General features: G+C 44.4%; 1 protein-coding gene across 13 annotated transcripts in view; it reads right to left on the reverse strand.

The window, feature by feature from the left end:
* Positions 1–14,640, reverse strand: part of macf1a (microtubule actin crosslinking factor 1a) — a 228,834-nt gene that overhangs the window by 67,060 nt on the left and 147,134 nt on the right. For 12 of the 13 annotated variants that reach the window (XM_086281216.1, XM_086281224.1, XM_086281220.1 and 9 more), the window contains 16 exons: positions 7,357–13,506; positions 7,090–7,248; positions 6,702–6,917; positions 6,472–6,615; positions 5,992–6,279; positions 4,983–5,132; positions 4,595–4,828; positions 4,218–4,397; positions 3,957–4,130; positions 3,620–3,787; positions 2,298–2,489; positions 2,033–2,206; positions 1,666–1,789; positions 1,360–1,559; positions 891–1,208; positions 632–798 (listed from right to left, as the gene is read on the reverse strand). In XM_086281216.1, the coding sequence (XP_086137342.1) occupies positions 632–798; positions 891–1,208; positions 1,360–1,559; positions 1,666–1,789; positions 2,033–2,206; positions 2,298–2,489; positions 3,620–3,787; positions 3,957–4,130; positions 4,218–4,397; positions 4,595–4,828; positions 4,983–5,132; positions 5,992–6,279; positions 6,472–6,615; positions 6,702–6,917; positions 7,090–7,248; positions 7,357–13,506 (9,038 nt within the window). The remainder of the gene's footprint in view (positions 1–631; positions 799–890; positions 1,209–1,359; positions 1,560–1,665; positions 1,790–2,032; positions 2,207–2,297; positions 2,490–3,619; positions 3,788–3,956; positions 4,131–4,217; positions 4,398–4,594; positions 4,829–4,982; positions 5,133–5,991; positions 6,280–6,471; positions 6,616–6,701; positions 6,918–7,089; positions 7,249–7,356; positions 13,507–14,640) is intronic. The other variant, XM_086281223.1, reaches the window with a different exon arrangement.

A 14,640-nucleotide genomic window follows, 5' to 3' on the forward strand; every position in this document is an offset into this window, starting at 1 on the left:
CTCACTGATACAACGTCAGGCCTTGTAGGCATAGCAACCGGTGCCTTGTGAAGGTTACAGATTTAGAAAACAAAATTTGGAAACCGCTCCACTCACACAGTGTTTTAAAAGTAGATAAAACTCAATCTTAGACGAATCAAACCACATCCTAGGTTTGCTCTGAATTCATCTCCAAGGTCGTCTCATTTGAAGTAAGTCTAGAACAGGCTGACATTTTTATGATTCACACATCTGGGAGCAAATGGTAAATAAAGGAGCCATGGCACTGTTCAGAGATTTGTATCTGGGGCCCTCTTGTGTATTTTATAGTGAACCTGGCAACTGATGAGACAGGAGCTGCATCATCCTCTTTTAGGAAACTTGCACACATGAATTTCAATTCTATATTATACTGTTATTAAAAAAAAGTCTTAAATTACCAAGTTATCTAAATTTAAAGGGACATTAGCTGTAAAAGTTTCTGTTTTCTATGATTTTTATTACTCAAAAAACAAACAAACACCAAAAAAACCCCAAAAACCTGTGAGCATGAACTCTTTCCTTACAACACAGTTTGGGTCCCTTTAAAAACACTTATTCACATTTACAGCTGCACAACCTGAAAGTGCATTTTTCACATTGGTGTTTTTACCTTTCGTTTACATTTTCTTCCAGTTGGTTGAATTCATCAGTGACCTCTTTGACATTGTCCAATAAGCTTTGAGTATTACTGAAGGGTTTTGATTGGCTGAGCTCGGTGCCAAGGTTGCAGAAGGATTTCAGCTGCCCGGCTTCCTGTTCCAGCTCCGATCGGACCTCCTGAGAAAACACACACAGACAAAAATGTTGGACGGAGCCACCGTATGACCAATCCACTGACCTATTAATGAAAATCTGTCGACCCTGCTAACCTCAATGGTCTGCCTGTAGTCGTCCACGCTGCGGTCCGGTTGACCGACAGGACTCAGAGCCTTCACTCGGCTCTGGGTGAAGACCTGGAGGTCTGACCCCAGCCGCTCGTAGCTCTCCAGCTTGGGCAGCAGCCCTTTGAGCTCAGCTTCCCTCTCAGCCTGGCTGGCCTGTGCTGCAGTGAAGCGCTGAGTCAGATCTTCTAAACTCCCCTGAAGGCCTGAAGCCGTGGAGGCGTCTGAGGTGTGAAGCAGTTTGGAAACAGAGTCTCGTGTTGCGTCCACACTGCCCTGCCGGGAGAGTAATTCCTGCCGAAGTTTCTGAACAAGAAAGATGAAAAAAAAGAGGTCCTTTTAGAGTAGGATGGATATTTATTATAACTATAAACCTACAAAATTCAGGCAATTTGTTTTCAGATGTTTTATACTTTGTGAAAAAATTCAGCATTTTTCCTTTTGGTAATTATCCCACCTGGTTCTGAGTAAGGGCATCCTGTACAGCCTGTGCAGTGGGTTCAATTGGTCCAGGGCTCAGAGCCAGTTTGTCCAACCAGCTCAGCAGACCCTTGAGGCCCTCCTGGACGCTGACAGATTGGGCCACAGCTGTCTGCAGCTGCTCGGCCCGTTCTGAGACAGATGTGGAAAGGGAGTCGAATCTCTTCTCCAAGCCATCTAAAGAGAAAGTGTGCGAAACAAGTCAAGCTGTGAAAGAGCCCAAATAAAGGCTCTGTGGTCTGTGATTATAACTGAAGTCAACGTGTTTGGCAGATTAAATCACCTGCAGCACACAGGATGTCAACAGCTTTCAGGGAAGGAGATTCATCTGTGCTGACCAGATCTCTTCCTGCCCTCTTCACCTTCTCCAGCTGCACCGAGCGCTCTGCCAGCTCATCCTGAAGCAGCTGGAAATAGAGATACCCATAAAACCCATAAATATTTCCTATAATCCTCACAAATATTACAGCCTTTTTTCGTTATCTGAAAAATTAAATTAATGTTTTTCATAATTTCTTTGCATGGTATACAGCTATGGAATGAAGACTGCAAACTAAGCCATGTTTTTGAATGTGTCTCAATTGCATAATTTCTCTTTTCTCTGTCATTTTGTGCTCATTAATGCAGGTGTTGGTCATTGCATGCTTCACCTGTACTTGTCGTAGTGTGTTCTGTAGGTTCTGCGGGTCTGTCTCTGCGCTGGCCTTCGCTATGCTTTGGTTCTGTTCCTGAGTGCTGAGCCAGGAGTGGAGGGAGACGACCTCATCCTGGTACTGCTGGTATCTCTCCAACAGGCCGGACAAACGGCTGCCCAACTCTGTTGACTGCACATAGCACACAAAGGTTTTTAAGCATATACATGAACCAAATGTGGCGTTTAGCACAGTTCCTAATGATTATCAGAACTTCCTTCACCTTGGTGTGTAGAGTGGTGTATCTGTGGTTGGCATCCTGTAGATTGTCAGTTACCAGCTGCTTGGTGCTCTCCAGAGATGCATCTGAACCACCACCTTGCTCCAGAGCTCCCTGAACAGAGTCCAGAACTTTCTGACCCGAGATGGAAACGAAGCGCAAGTCCGCCTTGTGGCAAATCACATCTTCGGCAAGCTGGAATTACAGATATATTTACAGGTCAATTGGGAATAAATTCACAGAGTTTAAGTGGAAAATATAATTTTAAGTTTTCATGGAAAGCACGATTATATCAGAAGGTCATCAGTTCAAATTTCAAGAATGGGTGGGAAAAACGTGTAAGGAAAACACATAAAACACTGTAAATGAGGTACCAGGGGACTCTTCATGAGTAAATTATCCTAAACTGGTAAAGTGGAATTTCCCTCCCCCTCCCACATGTGAGACTATATAAAAACATATGGATAACTTGAACTGGAGCGTGGAAACTTAGTCACCCATGGATAATTAAAGAAAAACAACAACAACAAAACATACATTAGAACAGTGATTTCAATCTGGGCCCAGCCCATTTACTTCAGTTCAAAGCAGCAAAAACCACGTTCGGCTAATTCATTCAAACTGCAGAGCCACAACGCCACAAGCAAACTTGTCTGCCTGGAGAATTTTCTGCTCAGTAGTAGATGCAGTACAGCGTTTGAACTTCTAAAGGTTTGCTTTTTCCTTCTTTTTTGAGAGGGAAAAAAGGCTTTACAGATGTGCAGCTCACCCAGTGGCATCACCACCTTGTCTCTATCTGCAGGACTGAGGTCAGCATCATGTGAAAAATTAATTTGATACAACAGCTCCCTCTTGTGGAGAAATACTGGCATCCCATTTGGAAACAGTCCATATGTATAAGTTTGTGATCTTCATGAGAAACTTCATATTGAAATATATAAAAGCGTTGAACATAACAGATGAAAACAGGTAAGGTTTTAATGCTGTAACATGTACTTTCTCCTAGACTTTTTAAAATTGATGCAACATACATACAAAAGGTTGGTTTTATTTTGAAAAGGCTTATTGTCTTAACTTTCACAGTGTAGATAATAACCCAACATGAAGACAAAGCTCAACTCTGCACCCCTGCCTGCTGAGCTCCGATGATTGTTCTCACAGTATTGTAAACGCTGGAGATGCTGTCGCTCTAGTGTAAAAACTATGTCATAACATCATTTCCAAATTATCTTAAGCATTTTCTTTCTGTAAAAAACAAAAAACCTTTCATAATGAAGGAAACCATCTGTGTTAGCAACGACTGGCTGGACTCTACTTCCATGTACCTTTCTGTGCTCGTCTAGCCTGCCCTTAAGTCCTTGTGCATCTGTTTCTCCTTCGCCAAGAGAACGAAGATCCCGTTCACTTTGTTCCAGCCAGGTACCCAAACTTCCATGTTCCTGGAGGAATTTTGTCAGCTCATCTTTCAGAGCCTCAGACTTTCTCAGACGGTCCTACAAGATAAACGATACAGGAGAGGCAGTCAGTTACCACAGGGGCTAAACACAAATCACTAATTACCTCATTAAGTTGCAACTGAACAAAAAAGATATTCCTAGACAGTGCACATATTATGTATGGAGAATAGCACACTATTTATACACATATTTATACTTTTAGTACCTGGCAGCTCTTCAGTTTGTCCTGGTGCTGAGCCTGCAGCTGGTCCAGGGCAGCCCTGAGTCGCTGTTTCTCTTCAGGAGGAACTGTTGTGTCAGGCTGCTCCAAAAGGGACCGAGTCGACTGGGTGATCTGCAGCAGCTGTGCCTGCTGAGCCTGGAGCTGCTGAAGCTCCGCCTGGCAGAAAGATGATATCGGTCAGAACTCTGTAACATTGTAAGGCATTTAAATCAAAATGTGCCAAACATAGATCAGAGAGTTAACCTGTAGCATCTCAGTATGTGACATCACAGCGCCCTCTGGTGGTGAAAAAGGGGAATCAATAACATCCTGGGCTGCTGAAGATCCAGCTAGAGTCTTTCCAGGTTGGTTAAGGGTGGACAGTTCATTCAGGAGGGAGTCTATATGAGTTCGGGTCTCCTGTAGTTCCTCCACTGCTTTCGCCTGGAGAGGAGAAGACAGGAGCAGAGTGGAGGGTGGAAGACGTTAAATTAAAACCTAGTTGCTTTAAATGTCAGGTTTTAACTTTTAAAATGTCTTTAATGTATGAAAAAATATCTTCAGAAATGGGTAAAAATAGTTGTTTTAACAAGGGGATTTTTAAAATTCTGACAGATGTACGACCACATTGCTGCTCTTACCCTTTGTGTGTTCTGCTGCACAGTGTTATTAATGGCTGTGTCGAGCTCAGACAGCCTGGTGCTGGTTGAATCTGTCAGAGCACTGTACTGCTCCTTCATTCTTGTTAGCGCCGCCTGGAGGTTCTCCCTCTCCTCTGGGCTCAGGGTTTCTCCTTGCTCTGACAGGAGCTCCTCCACAGACCTGATGGCCTCAGCTATGCCCTCGCCTTTAGTGTGGAGGTCTTTCTGGACTTCCTGAAGACAGAAACAAAGAAATAGAAATATTCCGTTAAATATTAAGGATTTAAATGACTAAAATTTTTAATGATATAAGTGCGATATCCAGAATTACTGAGCTGAATCTTATACACAAAAACAAGAAAGATAGATTACTGTAGGACTTTCACACCTTTAGTTTCCTCTGCTTCTCCTGCAGGATATCCACATCACCTGACTCTGCTCCTGGTCTCTGACTGGCCAGCAGGCTGGCAGCTCCAGCCAACCACATGCTGAGGCCTTCCAGTTTCTGAGAGCACTCTGCTTTCTGCTGCTGAACCACCTGAGAGAAATGGAAGAGAGAAGGAAAAGCAAAGATCCAGAAAGAAAGAAAATGTGAGGAAAACTGATCCTGACCAAACCTCGTACGGACGAGTCCATCATAAACACTTCAGGAACGGCCCACTCGTGATTTTGTTTTACCATTTTTATACCTCTTAACAGAAGCACAGACTACTAAGATGCTATACGTTTGTAGTGCACATTGCCAAGCTTTGAGCAGATTGTGTCCAGAGTTCACACTTAAAACACACACAGAGGCAGACACACATACACATTTACATCAACGTGTCTGACAAGCAACAAACAAACAATACAAAGAGAAATCAAACAAGTATCTGTTTTATTTTTGCTGTTTTTCCTCTTTCTCCCAGGTATTCAGATGAGACAAGAGGAAAAACAGTGACGCGCTGTAGCCAGCAAGGCTTTACTTTACCGCCGTGACACAAGCGATTTTCTTCAGTGGCAATCTGGAACAGCAAGGCAAACAGGTTAATAATACACATGTTATAGAGACATGCAGAGGAGCAAACACACTTGCATAAAAAGTTTCGGTAGTAGAAGTGAGGGTGGTGATACTGTCAAGTAGCAAAGCATTTGCAAAAACAGCAGCAGTGGTCCGAGTACAAACCCGAGACGAGATCAGGTCTGAGTCGATGTGTAATGGCACTACAAGCTGAAACTATGGTGGAGGTTAGCGAGATTATTTTGGGCTTTTCTAATCCGACACATCAGATTTCATGAAACATGAGCTTTTTTAGCATGATGACAGTTAACAGCATGGCAACAAACGATGTTAAATATGAAAGCTAACCGAGTGTTTGCGCAGCGTTTAAAACCATCTCAATCATCGTTTTCCAAACCTCTCTCTCCCTCGCACTCTGCCTCTCTTTCTCCTTCTCTTCTTCTTTCTCCTTCTCTTTGCACTGCCGCTCCTCTTCCCTGTCTCTCTGGGCTGAGAGGGCGTCGGCCCAGGCCTGGGCTTGACCGGAAGCTCTGTGGAAGGCCTTCTGCAGCTGCTGAAGCTGCCCCAGAAGATGCCTGCTTTGCTCAGGGGCCAGGTCCTGCGCCCGCTCTGAGATGAACACCTGAATGTCAAACACTACGTTGTTGACCTCGCTAGAGCGAGCCATCAGAGAGGACTGGAGCTCCTGAAGGAAAGTTTCACACAAACAAATGAATGCTCAGCAGAACAAATCAGTGAACCAGTGTCCCCACCCCTCCATATGATCCATGTTTACGATACCAAGCAATAATACTGCTAATTATTTAAATCCACAGGTTCAAAGCATGACAAATGTATATATGCTTATAATACAATTTATTCTTTCTAGAAAACTTGCCTTGCAAAGAGTCAGCTGCTGCGTGAGCTGATCTGAACCGTCATTTTTCTTCTCTTTCTCCATCTGAGTCTCTGTCTCTGTCAGCCAAGACAGCAAGCTCTCCACGTGTTGTCCCAGTGACTTCTGCTCAGCTGTGACTGCATCCTGAATGAAAAGTCGGCGCACCGTCAGTGATGCCTTTGTCTATTATATATGTGTGCTACCCTCTGTTATTTATCTGTTTCTGCTACCTTATAAGAGTCTCTGTGGTCTCGTAGACTTTGCAGAATGCCCTCAGAAAGAGCCCTGGCAGCCTCGTATCCTCGAGCCAAGCTCCGCCCATCCTTTTCCAGGGCCAATAGGAGTTGAGGAGGAACATTTTTCGGTTGGGGCTTCAGCAGTCGCTCAGCCGCCTCCGCCTCTTTGTTGATCTCAGGCTCCATGTCGCGCAGTTCGAGGTCCAGAGTCTGCGAGACAGATTAGGAAAAGAAAACAAAAGTTTTCTTGATTCTTGATTAAGACACTAATCCTTAAACCGGCTGACCGGTTTGTCTCGCACGGAAAACAAATGCCAATCTAAGCTGCAAACCAAATTTAAGCATTAAAAGCAGTGTGCATGTTTGTGTGTGTGAATTTCACCTCAGTCTGTCTGATGATGTCCTCCAATGTGATGAGGCTGCGACCAACAGACTGCTGCTGCTGCTGCTGCTTCAGTTGGACCTCGATGTGTCTAACCATGGAGAGCAGGGCCACCATTCGCTGGTCGTGCTCCAAGCATTCTTGACGCATCAATGATGACTGTGGGAAGAAAACAAAACACACTTTAAAGATGCTTTGACCAACCGAAGGGCTTTAAAATAAATAAATAAATAAAAATATTTATAACTTCACAAGTTTTCCTCTTGCCTTGCCAGTCACAGATGATGCTTCCTCTTTCTTTGACACCTGTTGGGGACTCTCGCTGGCGTCATCCTCTGCCCAGGTCTCAGTGGTGGTCTCAGACTGTGGGACTACAGGTGATCCAGACTCAGCTGCAGCATCTTCTGAGAGCAAAGCCGGCGTTTCTGAAGATTCAAGATGTTGCTGTTGGTTTTTTAAAGATTCTGATGCAGGAGTATCGGTGCCTTCTTCTTTGACTGGTTGGTGCTTTTTCTTCTTTCTGCCTTTGCCAGCTGTTTTATCAGGCTGTGGATCAGAAGCTGTGGGCTGAGCTGTGGACAGAGCAGCGGACAGAGCTGTGGACTGAGTCTCCACTTTGTGTCCATCGTGAGAAAGGTCAGCTTCGATCACACCTCCAGTGCCTGAATGGGATTTGTCTTTCCCGCCACTGATCTCTTCCGCTTGTACGATGTCCTGCACGTGATAACTGGGCCTCTGTGGTGAAGTTTGTTCAAGAGTCTCAACTGTTGGAATAATAATTGCAGGGGTCTCCACCTCAACTGTCTCTTCACCAGCCGAAGGTGAGAGGACATCCCTCGTTAGTGACCGACTCTCAGAATCTACCTTCTGCTCCTGAATCAAACCTGAGCTTTCCAAATCTGTTCTTTCCAGAGTGGATTTTGGGGTAATTTCTGTTGCAGTCACTTCCACTTTTTCCTTGCTCAGTGCCTTCTCAGTATCAGGCTCAGCTTTTTCAGCCACTTTCAGCCTCTTGGATCTTTTGCTCTTCTTACTTTGTTTACTAGGCTGGGCTTCTTTAGATTGGACCGATGCAGCTGTCTTAATATCTTTTTGTGTCTCTTCCATTCCAAAAGTTGCATCCTTTTCTTTTTCATTTGAAGAAACTTCCAGCGGTTCAGCCTCCGTGGTCTCCTCGACCAACGGTTTCTCCACAGGCAGATTTTCTTTGACTTCTCTCAGTTTCATTTTGTCCACCTTGACACTCATCTCTTCTTCTTTACTTTCTTCAGATAAACCATCGGATGTCTTGACAGTGTCTTCTTTTACAGCTCGACTCTCCACTCCATCCTCCTTAGCGTGCCGAGTTTGTGCCTTTACATCACTAACAGTTATACCTTTACCCTCCTTCTTCCCCACCTCCTTGCGCAGCGCCTGCAGCTCCTCAGCAGCCTGTTTCTCACTCACGCCTTTTTCAAACACCTTTTTAAGAATACTCTCTTTGGCCTTCAGGATCAAGGCCGCTTTCTCAGTGTCTGGCAGAGGGGATTTCTGAGGCAGCTCATGCTCTTTCCTTTCCTTCACCTCCTGAATGCTCTCTGGTTTTTCTGGTTGCTGAGCGACAGAATCCTTTTCTTCAGACTTCCCTTTCATCTCCTCTCTCTTATCAGCCTTTGCTGTAGCTGTTAATATTTTATTTGCCTCTTTCTCTGGTTCAGCGATTGGTTTTAAGGCTTCTTTCTGTCCCTGTCTCACCAAATTACTCTCAACCTCAAATTTCTCATCAGTCCTTATGCCTTCGATTGGCCCTTCAGAAGCTCCCTGACCATGAATCTGTGATTTCATGTCTACGTCTTGTGATGCAAACTCAACTGTAGTCGCATTAACAGCTCCAGACTTTCCTTCCATCTCCTCCTCAGTTTGATAAATTTGAGATGCATGCTTTATCTCTGAAGGGTGTTTTTCGCCCTCTGTCTCTTTACCTTTTCCCTTCTTTTTATTTTTCCTCTTCTTTTTGCTTTTGTTTTCTGACTCTTTGGAAGCAGATGTCAATGACTGTGCTGACTCTTCAGAACGAGTGCTGGTTTTGATCTCTAAATCTTCAACCTTTAAGGGCTTCGTTTTCTCCACCACTTGGACCTTCTCTCTTATGCCATCATCTTTCTGCACTGCCACATCATCCTTTTTAGATTCCTCTTCGCCCAAATTTGACACTTCATCACCCTCTTTGCTTTCCTTGTCATCTATAACCATTACTGCCACAGGACTCGTTGTCTTAGGCTTCAATCTTCCATCCTCGGGAACACGCTCTTTTCCCCCACCCTGCACAGGTTCCCCATTGACACCTGTTCTATCCTTTTCCTGTAAATCTTTGTCAGCATGATAGATTTGTGTCGGCTTGACTTCTACAGAATCTCTGATAATGCTTTTCCTTTGTTCATCATTTATTTGCAGTCTCTCATCTGCCTCCTGTTCAGGAAGACTCTGTGATTTAGTGGTGTCTTTCTGTGGTTTAATTTCTTTTATGGCTTGCTGGATTCTTTTCTCAACATTAGTTGCAAACTTAAATAAGATGTCCATGGACTCGTCCGGCTGCCTTGAAGTCTTTTCTTTCCCTGACTCAGGTTTGTCCACTTTGTCCTCATCTGCAATCGTGTCATATAACTTTAACTGATCTGAAAGTACAGATGTCAGTGTTTTCTCTTCATCTTGCACTGCTTCTCTCTTTGAAGGTGGAGATTTCGTGGGCTCCTCAGTGTTCACATCAGACCAGTTTGATGGACTGTCTGGACTTGATGCTGAAAATTTGATAGCAGGGCTGTACGTACTATCTGATGAGGCAACGGGTGTAGAGCTTTCTTCACCACCCTCTGTCTCTACCGACATCACTTTCTCCTGAATCTCCAAAGCCACATTGTTAGATATCAGTCCTAAAGCAGTTGCAACATTGAGACCTGAGACTCGTTGTCCAGTTGAAGGATCAACTAAGCCTCCTTTCAAAAACTGGTTTGTAGCTATTTCTGTGACCATATCATCTCCAACTAAACCTCTCTTAGAAGCTTCAGGCAGCGAGAGCCTTTCTCCAGTTCTGATATCAATGATCCCACCGCTGTCTGCCTGGCTTTGGAGAAGTCTAAATGCTGGAGCTGGATCAACTTTCTTTAATGCAACTGCTTCGGGAAGGGTCAGTGTTTCCTTTGATTGTTTATCCTGAACACCACGGAATGGTTTCACCTCCAAGAAGCGCTTACCTGTTTCAATATCTATCTTACCCTGGTTTACAAGTTCTGAATAGGGCACAATCCGTGCTGTTTGGGGGTCAAGAACTCCTTGAGTTACTGTAGGAGAAGCCATGACTTCACTGGCTTTGTTCTTATCTAGAAGACCCTTAGTAACAGCCTCTGTCAAAGTAAGTTTGATTCCAGTGTCAGGGTCTGAAATAGCTCCGGTTGATGCTTGGAAAACAAAAGCTTCTGGGCGATGTGAAGGACTGACTTTTCCTTGGTAGACCCACTCAAGTTCCTCTAACCCAGGAGCAACGGACCGATCTACTAGTCCTCTATCAACAGCATCAGAAACTGGAAGCCTCATGCCTGAAGGATGGTGAATTATACCACCTTCAGCCACTTGCCTAGCCAAGACCTGATAAGCTTCCTCTGGTCTAATTAAGCCTTTGTGAATAGCTTGTTCTATAGGAACTGGAGACTTGGACTCTGGGTCGAGAACACCTTCCATCTGAAGCTGCAAACTGGCTTTCTTGAGGAATGTTGAGGAATCTGCATCCTTTCCCTTGCATGCCTTCTCCAGTGCTACAAGTTCTTCTCTATGATCATCTTCAATCAGCCCCAGGTTTGCTGCTAGAGTCACAGAGACTTTCTTATCCCTACGCAGGTCAACAATCCCCCCAGATGCCACCTGGGCTTCCAGAAGTCGAGAGGCTGTGTTGGGATCAATCAACCCTGCCTGAGCTGCCTCCCTCACCCCACAGATCTGCCTTTTCTCCACATCAACAACCCCTGCAAGGGTTTTATCTGACTTTAGGACACCCCACATTAGATCTTCATCTAGTAAACCCTCCTGCATAACTTCCTCCATGGTAAGTGACTCCCCACTGCTGGCATCTAGGAAGCCCCCAAACAAACCGGCTTGAGCCATTAATTTAACAGCTGTATGGCCAGGAAGGACACCCTGGGCTACTGCCTCATCTGGCAGCAGCTTTTCCCCTTCTTCTGTCATTAGACCTCCCTGTTTGAGCTGCATGACCATCCTCTCCAGTTCAGCATACTCTTCTTGCTTTTCCACTACTGCTTCAGAGATATCAACTTGTGGTTTAGCTTGCTTTGAGTCTGTCTCTTTTACAGCCACGTTTTGTTTTATAATTTCTGATTCAGCCTGGGAATCTTTTATATCTTTCCTTTCTTGGGATGCTGTTAATTTAACATCTTCATTTGGTTTTTCCCCTGGGATGAGCTCTTTGAATGTCTTCCTTTCAACATTATCCTCTGATTTGAGTGGTGCTGTGGCCATTTCAATAACTTCTGTTGCAGTTGTACTTCCACTGTCTCGCACAGGACTATCCATGGGTTGGTATTCAGTTTGTATTATTTCATTTGGGCTCTTTGTTATTTCATCGTTGAGGTATTTAGCTGAAGCTAAACTGTCCCAACTGGTCATTTCTTTCTTTTGTTCATCTACCTTTCCTCTTTTATCACCAGCAATTTCATATTTAGCTGAAATGGCTAAGTCTTCTTCTATGGGTTCTGATGGTTGCTGCAGTGATTTGTTGTCTCCTTCCCCATCATGCATTTCTTCTAGGCCACTTCTATCGTTAATCTCAAAATCCTTACTTGGTGTGACTAAACTGGAACTGTCGTTGACACCTTCACTCACTCCATTACCTGCCAAACTAATCTTTTCCCCCATTTCCAGTTTATCTAGCTTATCTGTAGCCACACTGCTTAGCGGCTCAACCTGACGAGCAGATTCTCCAGCAACCATGTCAGCGTCCTTGATCATTATCATTAGCTCAGGGTCAAGCAGCACGAGGCGCTTTCCAGAATGAGCATCTACATAGCTGTGAGTCATGAGGTGAAACAGCAGCTTGTGTTTGGCTTGTTCCTCAGGATCCTTCCCATTAGTTGATGTAGTTTCCCACACAAGGCCTGTGGGAGATGATGGAGGCAGGGGAGAGGATGGAGGAGAGGAGGAGCTAGTGGAACCCCAGCTGTGGCGGTTTAGAGATGGGTTACCTGACTGGGTCATGTTGGAAAGAACATCTGGTATGTGGATTTCTTTGAGAAAACTGACCGCACTGGGATCTAATTCATTTTCAGCAGTCCTGTTCAGGGGCAGCACCTGAAGGGTTTCTGGGTTGTACAAAGCCCCAATGGCATGTCGTTGTCTCAGGGTGCTCCTTGCTAGATCCCCCGAGATCACACCTTGTTGAACAGCCTCAGCAATGGGTAAAACCTCTCCAGTTTCAGGCCAGAGCAAGCCCATAAAAGTCCAGAGAGACTCAAGGACCAACAGAGCCAAACGAGGGGAGAGAAGGTCCCTGCGAATACTCTCTTCTAAGTCCAGGCGCTCTCCACTGAAAGGGTCTAGAATGCCCCCATTTTGCAGTTGACGTGCTAACATGGCACAGGCTAGATCCTGGTCCATAAGCCCATGGCGAACTGCTTCATCAACTGTCAGTCGATGGCCAGATCGTGGGTCTGCAATACCACCGGCAAAAAGCTGAGCTTCAAGAAGTCGTACGGTAACTTTCCGATCAATCAGTCCCTCCTGCACAGCACGGAAAATACCGACTTTTCTTCCAGAACGGAGGCAAACTGTTCCTCCAGGCTGCTGCTTGACAGGGAAGAGAAGAAGCCCTGAATCATCATCGAGAACACACTGGAGCTGCAGCTCACAGAGATTTACTTTTTCAGCTGTGTTTGGATCAATCAGCTCTCTGTGTTGTAGTCTCGACTGGAGCTTGGTAATAATTCTGGGAGACAAAAGTCTCTTGTCTTCTGCTTGCTCCAAACTCAACATTTTTCCAGTTGAATGTCTCAATCCTCCAGTGTTCATCTGGAGTTGGAGAATGCGAAGTCCCACTTCCTCTCTGATTAGCCCGGTCTCCATGGCTCTAACTATAGGCAAGGCATTTTCTTGTTGTTCATCACTCACAGTCTTGGTGTTTTCCACCAAATACAGGGCGCTCTCAAGCTCAGACAGGGACTGTCTGGTATGGCTGTCAATTAGGCCTCGAGTTAGAGCTTGCTCCAGTGAAAGTTTGACAGGAGAGTCAGGTTGAAGGAGCCCACCCATAATGAGCTGGGTCTCTAGCAGAACATGGCAGGTGTCCTGGTCAATAAGACCACGTTGAGCTGCTGGGAATACTGGGAATGTTTCCACTGTACTCAGGTCAATCACTCCAGCAATGGCAATCTCATTCTGCAAAAAGAAAGAAACCAAAATCCCAGTTGATATTCATTCTCTTTTCTTTATGACCTGGCAGTTTTAGCCAGCACGCATATTACGTAATGTTAATTTGTTATTATGTGACACTACACTATGACAGATCGTAGAATCAGGAAAAAAAAAAAGAGAAGAAAACCCACAACCACTTGCCACAAAACAGCTTATCCATGTTTAAAAATGCCACTATATATATTTCTGTTAGCAATTTGATAATTTATATTTTGAACTTGTTTTAATTTCTACTAAATTAAAAGGCATTTTAATACTTACCATCACTATTCTAGGACAAGCAGTAAGCATGCAACAAAGCATATTCCTAACAAAAATGCAGAAAGAAGCGCTAGATAAGGGGAAACAACAGCAGAAAAAGGAACACACAAGTATTCAGAAGTTGAGGAGAATAAGAAAAACTACACGAGAAAAACTTAAAGGCAACGGTAAGAGAGAAAGCGAGCGCTACTTACCGTTTGGGCCCGTCCTGCTGTGCACACACTAATGGGCCAGTTTATGGCTCGGCAGAGCGAGGCGCGACAGGTGAGAAGCTGGTTGTTAGCGTTCTGCATGCCACTCTTCATTCAGACTCCTAACACTGCTTTGACGTCAAAACCTCAAACTGACCTAATGTTAAACTGACTAAGGTACAAACTGAAACTATACTAAACCATGACTGCTCAGTGAAAGCTGATCGGGAGTGGGGCAAATATGTGGCAAATAGTGATAAATAACAAATATTTATCAGTATTTCCACATTTCTGATAGTAAGTTTACCTGCTGATTTGCACAGATTATGATTATTACTGCAGATTTGTATCTTTAACTGCATCACACATTACATAATACATTTCCATGAGACTGGATGGCACTAAAACTAACCATGCAGCTGCTCTAACCTGCAATCACAAAATAGACTAATGATGTTTATCAAAGTCCTGTTTTGCTTTGTTTTCTGATCCTTGGATGTCCACAACTCTCCGTTGGCAGCTGTTAGTGATTTTCAAGCAAAATGCTGGTTTAAAAGTTTCACACATTAATAGTATGCATTAGAACAAACACAAAAACGTCATTCTCTCTCACACACACTCTTGTGATCTGGACACAACATGCTCA

Source organism: Aulonocara sp. 'chitande type north' Nkhata Bay, linkage group LG22 (assembly GCF_057382095.1).
Source record: "Aulonocara sp. 'chitande type north' Nkhata Bay isolate Kocher_YH1m ecotype deep benthic linkage group LG22, A_spYH_male_GT1.1, whole genome shotgun sequence".
Classification (NCBI taxonomy): Eukaryota; Metazoa; Chordata; class Actinopteri; order Cichliformes; family Cichlidae; genus Aulonocara; species Aulonocara sp. 'chitande type north' Nkhata Bay.